Raw genomic sequence first — 12,798 nt, 5'->3', positions numbered from 1 at the left:
AAATCCAAAAATATGTACTGCTTTTGAAAAACATACAAAAACTCTAAAATATTTTATTTTCAGAGTTATGTTTTATTTTCGGATATTTTTACTTGTAAATATTTTGAAACAAAAAGACAAAATACCAACAAGATTTTATTTTTTCTTTTACATATTATTTAATATTTTTAAGTTAAGTGTTTTTGAACGTAAAACACGTTAAGGAATTACAATTTACCACATTGGGTAAATGTCGTTAAGGTATTTGATCATCGGGATACGGGATTTCATTGATTTATTTATTATTTCAAATATTCTTTTATTTAATTGATTTATTTGTTCATTTAAAATTAAATAAATCTGGTTCGTTATTTATGAATAACGAATTGGGGTCATTTACAACGAATTACATTTCAATTCGTTAATCTAATCCGCTTCCGCCAATATGTAATTAATGATCTTAATTCGTTATACATAACTTAACGAATTACAAGCACAAACTAAGCACAAATTATTGCTAATTTGTTATTAATTTGTGTTAAGTTTTAACGATTTAAATTAATTCGTGTGCCACGTGTTTTATATATGATAACGAATTAGTTGATTCGTTATTTCAAATTTAAACGAATCATATGATTCGTCACTTTGAAAACTGTGTCAAACTGTTGCTTATAGGGATTCGTGAAACCCATTCATTTCACTATTCACTTTCTTCTCAATTAAGCAAAGACACTCTAGACAAATTTTTCAGAAAAACTCAACCTTAACGAAACCCGATTTTGATCATCAATTCTGAATCGTACGGTAAAGAGGATTCAAACGCAATGATTTTCGTCAGTTTTGATAAACATTTACATGGTTAATTAATTGCTTGTATAATCGGTTTTTTAAGTTATTCATATAACTTGCTATTTATCTAAGTTAATCCATGATTTGGTTCAAATGGACATTACTGACTATAGTACGATGTGTTTCCGAGATCCTTGATATCATTCATTTGGCTTCACATCGTTACTCATGTTCTAATTGAATCCAGACGGGTATTTTGACTGTTCGTTTTCTTTCTAATTTGACTTTGACTTTAATTAGTCAAACAATAAGTTTTATTAGTGACCATTCGTCATATGGTAACGAAATGAAACTAATTCGTGTTCAATTCATTATTAAAGCTTAACGAATCAACACTTTCAAAAACAATGATAACGAATCAAAGTCCATTCGTTCTGAATTCGTTAAGATTAATTCATATTATTTACTTTATAACGAATTAGTCAATTCGTCATAACAAACCACTAGTTCGTTATAACGAATTAGCCTATTTTAACGAATGACATTATAAATTATTATATATTAATATTTTAATTGTTATAAATTTTCATTTATATTAATATTATTTATTGATCATTTTACTAAATCTCGGGTTATATATTATCAGTTATGGCTGACAATATAGATCAAGATCCTCCTGCTGCTGAGCCACAACAACAACAACAAGAACAATATCTTCTATTAATCCCATACGACAAAGGGCATAACATTTGTGCTTTTGTTGGTACAAACTTCGCTGACGAGGATATTTTTGGTGAGATGCTGGCTTTCATCCGTCGCTCACCTATTAACTATGCTGTCATAGTTAATCTTGAGGTTCGGTTCAACATTATCCGTCTGGTCTGGAATACTGCTAGATATGTTGAGACGGAAAATCACAGTGCTGCTGAGGTGAATGAAAGACCAGTTGTAATATCATCTGAGACTATCCAGTGAGTGTTGAGGTTTGGAGATACTATGGATGACCCGGGTGAGTTTCACAAGGAGTTGATTAGTGGCTATTTAATCGTGTGTTCTATGCTGGTAATCTTGAGAGATCCATGTATAACAAGGCATACTTGTGTCCCACATACAAGTACTTATTACATGTTCTTATACATTGCCCTGGTGGACGGAAAGGTGGTTTTGATGAATGCCGTATCATGCTTCTATAGGCATTCGTCGCGCTAATTCTGAAAAAACCTTTCAACTTTTCTTAGATGATCTTCTATCATCTCAAAGAGAATTGTCTTGTAGAGAAACGCTGCAAGAAATTCTTAATGTATCCTCAATTTATCCAACTGCTTGTTTAGGATGCGATTCGTGATTTTGTGATCGATCCAACACTACGCAATGATAAATTAAAGTTGAAGCATATGACAGCGGATACAATGAGGAGGATGAAGCAGTACCGTCAAGATCCTCTACCAAGATTCAAGTGTTTGATTGGTCATGTATCCAATCTTGATTATGTATGTCCTCCTAATGACCGCTGGATCCACGATGACTCGGATTCTGAGCGTGAAGAAGGACCAGGTGGGAACGATGATGATGACGGTGATGATGGTGGTGAGGGTGGTAATGATCATCCACAACAGATTGAAATTGAGGCAGCTATTGCTCAAGCTGCTCAACGCAAACAAAAAGGGAAAGAGGTGGCTGGTGAAGGGTCATCTACACGTAGAGTGACTGCTGGTGCTGGTGTTTCTTTTGGAGTTCAACCTCCAAGGTCATCCATTATTCAAAGACCGGTGGTGCCACTTATTACTAGCACCCCGGAATTCACACTGACAACCACACTCACATCTGATCCTAGGCTTGGTATGATCCCACAATCTGTTTTATCTACATTGCTAAGGCCTACGACTGCTACATCGGTTGTTTCACCAACACCGACGATGATGCCACCACCGCCTATGGATATTTCATTTATGAGGCTTAATCTTCCTCAAGGTCCTGTTCAGTCGATCCCTCCTCGTTCATGCTATGACACAGAATCAACAGATGAATATGCTCTTGAGCTTACTTCACCTTTTTGAAAATCAAATGTATGCTGACCGTCTGAATTAAGAACGTATGATGGACAATCAAAGAAAGCTGATGAGCTATGTCTCTTTCTGCCAAAAAGAGACCAAAGCCCTTCGTGAGATTGTTACGTCTCAGGGTGTGAAGATAAAAGAATAAGAGGACATGATTCTGCAGCTTACATGTAAAGAATATGAATTAAAGAAGCTCAGAAATGATGATGAAGATCCAGATGAGTCAGGTGCAGGGGGGAATGAGACGATACAAACTCACGGCTCATCCTTCGGTGTAGGAACGAGCGGGGTTGCTGGCAATGTTGACAATCAGTTGGTCATTTATCAAGACTCGACGAATGCTAAGCCAATTGAGTCGATAAAGCTAATACAGTTATATTTATTGATGGCGAGGGGGTGATCAGAAGCATTGTGAATGCTGATGAAATAGAAGTGGGATAGTTTATGGAACGGTCCTTAACACGAGAGCAGATCTCTATATTGCTGGGTTTGAATGAAGATGAGCTGAACGTGCTAGAGACTGAGAATGATGTGGAGTGTTGGGTCAAGAAATTGACCTAAGGGGGAGATTGCCGAGTCAAAGATTTGACCTAAATGAAGTACATGAAAGATTGGAATCTTCTCAACCTCCTTTGAATTCTCTAAGTAATGGATCCGAGCACACCTTAGACATCCGAGCAAGCTTCTACTTAGCCGGGTACGATATTTTGACTACCGGGCAAGGTTTACTTCAAGTAGTCTTCTTAAGTGGATATCCGAGCAGGGTTTGCAAATTAGTGCATTGCCGAATAAGGTACACTAGTTTATGTAAATCCGGGCAAGGTTCACTTTATCAAGCAAGTCTGTTCTTCAGAGCTAAGTATATTACTCTTCCGAGTAAGGTTTGGTTAACCAAGTCCAAGAAGCCAAGTGATTGGAAGACCAAGCAAGGTATTCATTAATAAGTATGATCCAAGTATGCTTGATAATCTAAAGAAATATCTCTAAGTAATATCGGGCAAGGTTCAGCTCAAGCAAGGAACAGTACTCCCGAGTACACTTTGCTAATAAGTTATTTTATAGCAAAGAGCTGAAATGGATCATTGAAGAACAAGGTTGCTCGTAAGAAGTTGTCGGGCAAAGTCTGGCAAAGTCAAGAAGACTGAAGTCTACTCGGTGAGTATTTTACTTGGTGAAATACTCTTTAAGTAAAGTCTACCCGGAAACTGAACCCGAGCACACTTCTATGTTACCAAGTTATGAAGGATGGCCGAGCATACTCGGAAAGACAAGACTGATGCAAAGCCTACCCGGAAGACTTGTTTTACACTTAGTTTATTTTGAATATGTAATTTGAGTATGTATGATTGTATTTAGGGTTTCTAGAAGGAATGACAGCTGTCTTAGGTTGGCAGGCCTATAAATAGAATATTTAGGGCACGCCGCCAAAGAGAGGGCACACAGAGAGAGAGAGAGATAAGCCTTTACACATTTCGGATAAGAAAGAATATTTCTTGAAAGTGACGGCTGTCCTAGGATTCATAGAAAACCCTAAATCGATTATCCACTTTGTAAGATGAATGTTATATAAATGGAAATCTTTTGAGTGAATCATGTGTGTGCTTTCTACCTTTGATTATTCTTTGCAACCGTATGTTTGTTATTGATTCCGCCTTTAACAAACGGATATCTTTCTAAATATAGCAACCCGTTATGAACTCTCTTGTCTACGCATTAATCTGTGTGAGTTATGACATGATTAATTAAGATCCAATTGAAATCGAGGGGATCGACAAGTGGTATCAGAGCTGTTTACTGCTATTTTGGAAAGATTGTTGCTGATTGAAGATTTGAAGAAGAATGACGTAAGCAGACCACTGTTTCATTGATTTGTGACGTCAGCAGCCCTGTTTTTCATTTTTCTTCCAGATCTACAATCTACCGGTGTTTTCTCTTCCTTATTTCAATTAAAGTTCTAATCTTTATATCTAAATCTTGTTCTAATTACATCAGACACATCAGATCTGAGCATTCTGTTTCCAGATCTGATTATTTTTGAAACTCTGTTTTTACAAAGAAACTGATTTTTTGATTTCTCAAAAATGGTACCTGTATCCATACCATAAAATTTGGGTACGAGTATGGGTACCAAGATTTATTGATTTTAGGTACATGTACCTTCGAGTACAGGTACGGGCACGGTCCCGATCTCATCCCTACCTGTAGTTGTAGAAAAGCTTGGGCTGTGACTACAACTGTTTGAAAAAAACCTCATCCGCGATGTCGGAGTCGGATGGTGATGAAGAAGAAGATGCTGATGATGAAGAAGACATTGTTTAAAAATTTTTAGAGTATTGATGATGATAAAGATTATTTGATTATTTGATTTGAAATCATAATAAAATGTGAGTTTATATAGTACTACTTTTGGATTAAAAACAAAACAAGAAAAAAAGAAGAAGCCAAAAGAGTCATTCAACAACGTTAAAATAACAAATCAATTAGTAATAATACATAAATAAAATAACAAATCAATTAGTAATTACATAATTAACACATATTATTCCTTTTAAACCGTAAAAAGCATAATGCATGGGCTTTTTTTAGCAAACTTAACACTAACGAGAAGTGATTATGCATATTTAAAGTGTCATGTTATCTTAACTTATGTTAGATGTTAGAGTATACCCGATGGCCTAATTGTCACGTTAAAACAATGATAACTTCAATAACCAATACTACGATAGACCAACAAATAAGTTCAATATATATTTTTCTCTCACTTTCCACCATAAATCTCACAAGGTTGGATATTCAGATATACAATTAATGTGATATTGTGGTAAGAAGCTTGGATTTTTCAGTGGAGATCCAAGTTCAAACCCCACAAACAACGTTTTGAAGGGGCCATGGGTGGCTCAATGAAGGAAGACTATGATCTTTGTGATCTCCAGTTCGATCTCGATGGCGTCCAGGTTTTACCACAAGTGGGTCTTCGGCGTGTGGGTTTTCCCCGGAACTGGAGATAACTTGGAGTCGTTTAAGAGCTCCGTGCAGCAGAGCTGGACTAGCTGGCGGTTGTTTTTTGTCATTGGGTTACGCCGTACGGAGACAATTGGCCGTTCAAACAAAATTTAGTTAAGCTCATACATAAGTTTGCATTTCTTGTCAATACAATCATTTGAATACAATACATTTATCGTTAAAATACACAAAAACTATCATATCGAATCAAAGCCTGCACGCACATAAGCAACTAAACTGTTTCTTCGCTAAAAGTTAAAAAGATTGTCAAACTAATACCGAAAATCCTTATAGATCCCGAAACGTCAAAAAAGTCTGTACCTAATTGGCACCCGATATTAGGTATCCGATTTGGTATGACGTTATTCTGGCACATTCAATAACGTTGATAAAGTCGACCCCGAACCACCTCTCCCTCCCTCACACACTATATTTTGTTACATTATATATGACGTTATTGTGCACATTCAAACTGCCATGAGAAAGGCATGTATTTAATCAGAAGAGCTAAAACACATACCAAAACCAACATGCAAGTTTATACTTCAAATATATATAACTTAAAAAGAAATAAAATTACAAGTCACTATCTCATCTATTTTCCCAAAACACTACAACACTTATTAATGAACAAATCAACTGTACATTGGAAGCTCTTTCTGCAGAACCACCACTCTTTAGAAGTTACAAAACCTATCTCTCAAACAAGTATACATATATAAGAGAAAGAAAACCTACTTGTTTGCTTTAAAGTTCAACTTCTTGGAGATCATCATTAGACGACTGTGCAAAATCCGTCTTGTTTGGCATAAACGTATTACAATTGCCACCAGGATTCGCGCCTCCGCTCCAAGATGATGTTCTTCGTGACATGGAATGATTCGTAACCGATGATGTGGATGTTGATAATGATGATGATGATGATCCCTCTTTTGGCATATCATTCATTGATGCAAACTTTTGTATGCTCATCGCTGATTGGCCGGTTGCAGAAGAAACCAAGGGAGGAGTTTGGTTATCAGCTGGCTGTTCGGGTGCTGCAGGGGCTGCGGTTGGAACAAAAAAGTTTGGGTTCGGGTTGGGTCGGCTGATGGTAGGAACGGCAGGTGATTGAAACAAGTTGGTCTGGTTTCCGCCGCCTTTGTTGAAAGTATCAACATACCTGTCATTAAAAAGTGCATAAAAGATGATAAGTTCTAATACCAAAAAACACTTTATTTTATCTAATAAATGAATAATAATAACTTACCTTGCTCGAACACCTGTTCTTCCACGAGCAGAAAAGTGATTTGTGGTGGGTGGAATCAGTGGGATTCCTGCAGTATTACTAGCGGGAGCTGAGCTGGCAAACTCAGAGCTCACAGATTCGGTTGATAAAGCGGTCTTTAGGCTATAATCGGGTGATCCATTCTGGAAAGTTGCGATTGTAGGCGGTGGAGCAAGGGCGGCTTCCTCTGCTGGCGGGTCAACCCCTTCTTCCACCCATCTCTTAAGTTTCTCATCATAATAGAACTTATTAGTGTCGCCCAACTTTGCCTACAAACACAAATGGGCCCATTTTGCTTATGCTTTATTAAGAAAAGTTATAATTATTTTGTAATAATAAGAAATTGTACCTGTTTGTCCTGGCGAGACGGTAGAATCCTACCAACCGTTTTTTCATAAAGCATGGACCGAAAACCAAAGCCACGGCGCCCTGAAGTCTTCCCAGATGATTTACTTTGTGAATCAGCAGAGTTTTCCTTCATTGTGTCATCCTGGTCCAACATCAATTTCTTTTTAAAAAAATATTCTTCTTATATTACCACATTTCATTATGATAAGTTTGCATTTTGAAAGTAACTATTTGATGTTGAATAATCAGAATGAGAACCTGCATGGGAGAGCGAACAAAAGCAGGTTCTGAAGCACTACGGTTATGAATCATATTTCTGTTGTTTCCATCTGCCTGATTGACTGGCTCCATAGATGCAGACGGCACTAAAGATGACATTGTCATTGCTGACTGACTGGTTAAAACCTTAGGGCCCATATGCGGGTGTTGATGATAATCGTGTTGGGCATTGCCGCCATATGTTGATGGAACAGGCGGCGGAAGGCCGCCAACAACACGATGGGCAGTGCTATCGATAAGGTTGAGCAATTTACCAACTATTTTACCAGGTGCCACTAAGTTTGCAGAAAACCCTCCCTGCAAAACAGGAAAATAAGACATGAACACTAAAGTTTTTCTATTTATTTATATATTAAACTCGAGGGAGACCAGTACCTGTTGGTGAGCTTTTATCCTTTCCTCTAAGGATATAACCAATTGTCTCCAGATTTCTACCTCGGGGATTCGTCCAGTTTTTAATGATTTTGTGACAGCTTGACAGTACCTGAATAAAAATGTGATATTGTTCGACCCGTTATCAACCAAATGCAACCGAAATTTGACATGTTTCCTTGTAAATGAGTTGAAAGTGCCACCTCTAGAGGCAAAAAAAAGGTTAATGAAATGAGGAAAGATTATACATACTTTAAAGAGTCTGACAATCTTCCAACTTCAGCCAACATGTGTGCATAAACAAGTTTATAAGGTTGAAATGGAAGCAAGGTGAACTGAGAGTTTCCAAGCATCTTTGAATATTCATACACCTCTGTTCTCTGTTTGCGTCCAAAATTATATAAGGTTTTGTTAGTTTAACGAACCATTAATAATATATCAAATTATGTTCTTAAAAACTTCAGAAGGCTGTGAATTAGGGAATGTTTGTAGCGCACTAACGCTAACAATTGATAACCGATAAAACACAATTTTTTCCTCTTTGCTGAAAAAATGATAACGGACAACACGATCCAAATTTATATATTAATAATTAGAAACCATTAACTGGTTGTTCTGTGTTTGATTCAAGTAACAGAAAATGAGGCAAGACCTGAATAGCCTCAGGGGAGGCGTATGTACGGGGATGTTTCCAGTGATCTGCACCAATGAGGCAGAGTCTAGCAGTGTCTGAATATGGTTCAAAGTTTGCTTCTGCAACTAAGTAGCAAATGTGGGCTGCAATAATCTGGATTACATTTTTTTAAGGCATTATGAACCAAATCCAAATATTAAAGTCATGCAAGGTAATGCGTTCACGTATACTTACATTACTCCTTTCCTTCCACAAACAATCTCCAAGATGAATAAGCACCAGTTCATCATCTTTTGTTCTGTTGGCAGTGATTACTGCCAAATTATCCTCCCAGTCATCAAGCATACCATTAGGACTAAGCTGACCCTAATGAAAAGAAACAACCAAGATTATGTCATGAGAAACAAATTTGAATAACTAGATCAAGTTGTGTTGACCCGCCATAACTTTATTTCCATTTTCTATAAGTTAATGGCTACATACTAATGAGCCACATTACCTGTGTAGGCTGTTGTTGGAACATATTTACAGCACCACCATTTGTTGTAGCTTCGGCTGCAAATACATCTGCTGGTTGACCAGCAATCAGCAGACATAATGTCCGCAACGGCGATCCTGATACAAACTGGCCAAGAGCCATTTTCTTAATCGTCTCTACATAAAACTGCAATAAAAGTCGCATAAGGTAAAATTAAAATTTGATGACAAATAATGTTAAGAAAATATAGTTTCTCTCAAGGAAAGTTAATCAAGCTGAAAGGACCAGGGGAAATGATACGTGGCATAATCAGTGGGTCAATAAAGGCAGGTAATGGATCAAAATGAATCTGGTCGGTTTGAGCCAACCTATAAAACACTTTTTTGTCTTTTCTTTTCTTTCTTTCCTTGAAGTTAAAAAATATAATGTCTTTGGTGTAACTGAAAACCTAAACTACTACTAAGATAAGAAAATTTTCTGATTTAAAAACGGCATCTAGAAGGTTTTGTGCATTTTGAATATACTTTTTTGTGATGCTCAAAACTTGCAGCATGAGTTATCTTTTAGAACTCCACCAAAGTGATCCATTAGCGGCAAAATAAAACCCAAAATAACCTGATTACCGGTTAATGTGGTCAGAAACGCCAGCCCTAAGACTGGAACAATGGAGGGATGCATATGTGTATCTGTGTGTGTAGAGAGAGAGAGAAACCTGATCACCAAGTTGTGCTGCAAGAACAAGTGCGGGCCCCCACAAGTGACCCTCTTGTGCACGAAAAAGAGCCTCCTTCTTTCTACCAGAAACAAGCAGAGTTTGGACTTCCGCAGCGGTTTCCTAAATCATAACACATACATTATACATAGGCATTCTAACAAAAAGCAATTTCATCATGGGAGGAACAATTAGGATGCATTTCTAGTAGGAGGAGAAATAGAGAACAATCAATACCCGAGTTTGTATTTCTGAAGGTACATGTTGCAAGCAATGAGCAAAAGCACCGCCCTTCACAGAAGCAAATAGCCTAGCAACAGCTACTTCTGGAGCATCATTTTCCTAGTTGAAGAATCAAAAGGCCATATATATAAGTTCAAACTCTTAACAAACAATTTGTTGACAATTTTTATGAAGAATGCAACAAAGCAAAACGTCATCATCATATAGCTATGTAACTAAACTAAAGTCGATCTGATCAGTATATACGGAAGTGGCAATATCGACCCATTTTATGAAGAAAAAAAAAGTGTTATCTTTTACCTTTATGCTAGTGTCTGAACCCAAAGGAGATCTCAATTTCCCGTAATGCTGTAAGGCTATTTTCAGCAACGAAAAGAGCAATCTTAGAGCTTCACCTTTGTTATAATCTACATCAGAAGTTTGAGTGTGTGTAATTCTATCATCAATCCATTTGTTCAACTCTTTACTCCCAGCATTTCCACCAGAAAGTGGGCCAGGACACGGTTGCTGACAGAGATTGTGAAAATAGTCATGTACATCTGCACCTCCAGTAGCAACTTCTGCTAAGTTAAGAACAGACATTGACCCTGAACTCGAACCCTTCAATGAGAAACACACAAAACTGTGAATAAAAGTTTAAAAAATCTTATTATAATATATGAATATTGACTTCTGGTTAAGATGAGTGACGTCTAGATTTTTGTTTCGCGCTTCTCTCTCCTATTAAATAATTAAATATCTAAAATTTATTCTAATATTTTATTAAAACTTACAAAATCATAAGAAAATTTTGAGCTACATCTTATCTCAAAATATAATTTTTTTAATTCTTAAATCATCATTATTTGTTATTTATAATTCTTAAATTTTGCGCGGGTTTTTACTAGTATATATATATATATATTCTTCACAAAATGCTAGTGGGGTGTTTAATTCGAATTTATTCAAACTAGTTGGTTTACCCGCGCTTCGCGACGCAGGCATGGAATTGCGAGTTGTTTTTGTTAGTTAACGTTCGTATATGCATATCCTAATTGAAATGTACGTTGGGAGTTTAGTTACATGATGTCTGGACGGAGCATTCATAGCTTCGTTACAAAATGTTAAAGATAGCATTACATACATAGTTTCACATAAAGGAAAGTCATAGATGTTGTTGACTTCTTATTTATAATGCATTTCTTATTTAAAATATGCATATAGATTAGACGAAGCATACATGGCTTCGTTACAAAATGTCAACACTGATGCATATATAGTTTATGAAGCACAAACCTTCGTTACCAATGTTAAAGCTGCCATTCTTACATCAACAAAGTGTATCTGCAATTACATGGGAAGGTAGATGTCGAATCACACAACAAATAATCTGATTGTCTCCTTAGCGAAACTGAAAAACTGCCCAATGTTATCATGGTCAACAAAAACCAAAGCTGGCTTTTATAAAGTCAAGTAGTTCTATAATATAATTTGACAAAATCATATGGTTATTTAACTATTTTGATGACCAAACAATTTCATATTAAAATGCTAATGTAAATATGTGTGACACTTAGTAGAAAGTTTAGTATTTCTCAAAAATTAAATATTACAATTCTAAATTTCTAATGTTTTGAATAATAACCCACAGAAAGAACTAATACAGGTGATCTCATAAAAATGTCCTACCATTTACTATTACTATTGTAGACATTCATTCTTGGACCCATGGTGTTATAGTGATATTGGTCCTTCAACTAAGCTAATATTTATAAATTTGAGTTCTTAAAGTTTTAAGTAGAATCAGCCTGGATTAAACCCAACACCTTACAATAATTACAGTTTCAAAAGTTCTTCAAAAGTTACAATGTGTGTATTTTATTTTTCACTTTTCCCTCTACAATATGAAATTTGAAACATTATTCTTCTACACAAATTGAAAAATATACAACCACACACATAAACCTGTCATTCACAGTCATCAATCCAAATTTAGAATCTTCAACATCCTAACAGATTATTCAAACACATGGCAATAACTTAGGCAAAAGGTAAATCAACTTACCTAGTTGTTTAACAATATGACATAGTTCTTTCTTCCTTTTATAAAGCATCTGATGAACTTGCAGATTCCAACCATGTCGATATTATGGTCTGTCCGGCTTCCTTGCAGATTGTAGATCCATGAACATTAGTTGAAGCAGCGAAACCAATATAGGAGAAAAACCTTGTGGGTAACGCATTTTTGTCTTCAAATGGTTGAATTTCATTATTTACTTACATAAACACTTAAAATAGTATAATAAGCATTTTTGACTTATGATGAAACAGCTGAAGCTGGTTTTAACCCGAACCGATTTTGGTATAGAACCTGATTTGTATATGAAGAAACATGAAACACCTTACCATCAGAGTTATCAAACACCTTACCATAAGAGCTATCAAACACCTTACCATCCAGATAATCAATTGAATAACTGAACTTGTCCAATTTCTTCTCCAATTTTTTCACCGATTTCCCGTTCCAGAAAACCTAAAATTCTGGCCGTGAACAAAACCTAAGCCGAGAGTTCAACTCCTCTATATCAGAATGAATATAAAATCAGCGGCTAAAGAGTTGTTATGTGTTTCTAAGAATCGCCAACGGTTAGTCTCTGA

The 12,798-nt window shown here is 36.2% G+C and overlaps 1 protein-coding gene across 1 annotated transcript; it reads right to left on the bottom strand.

Moving 5' to 3' along the window:
• Positions 1-6,420: 6,420 nt before the first annotated feature.
• Positions 6,421-10,811, bottom strand: LOC143597173 (protein transport protein SEC16B homolog). The gene is made up of 12 exons (XM_077075754.1): positions 10,462-10,811; positions 10,156-10,260; positions 9,919-10,041; positions 9,228-9,392; positions 8,963-9,094; positions 8,747-8,881; positions 8,347-8,474; positions 8,098-8,206; positions 7,702-8,019; positions 7,445-7,585; positions 7,078-7,364; positions 6,421-6,990 (listed from the first exon to the last, which is right to left on the bottom strand). The coding sequence occupies exons 1-12, from the start codon at positions 10,741-10,743 to the stop codon at positions 6,576-6,578; spliced, it is 2,340 nt and encodes a 779-aa protein (XP_076931869.1). The 5' UTR covers positions 10,744-10,811; the 3' UTR covers positions 6,421-6,575.
• Positions 10,812-12,798: the final 1,987 nt, after the last annotated feature.

The sequence above is a fragment of the Bidens hawaiensis genome, unplaced genomic scaffold (genome assembly GCF_021521415.1).
Source record: "Bidens hawaiensis isolate Kalapana, Puna unplaced genomic scaffold, B.hawaiensis_p1.1 tig00047692_1, whole genome shotgun sequence".
In the NCBI taxonomy this organism is placed as follows: Eukaryota; Viridiplantae; Streptophyta; class Magnoliopsida; order Asterales; family Asteraceae; genus Bidens; species Bidens hawaiensis.
The sequence above is the reverse complement of the archived record's forward strand: the minus strand, read 5'-3'. Positions and strand labels throughout refer to the sequence as shown.

Coding starts and splice junctions, on each gene's coding strand:
- LOC143597173 (XM_077075754.1), bottom strand. CDS start 10,743: ATGTCTGTTCTTAACTTAGCAGAAGTTGCTACTGGAGGTGCAGATGTA. Junction 9,095..9,227: donor TCCAACAACAGCCTACACAG/GTAATGTGGCTC, acceptor TCTTTTCATTAG/GGTCAGCTTAGTCCTAATGG. Junction 8,020..8,097: donor GGATAAAAGCTCACCAACAG/GTACTGGTCTCC, acceptor CCTGTTTTGCAG/GGAGGGTTTTCTGCAAACTT.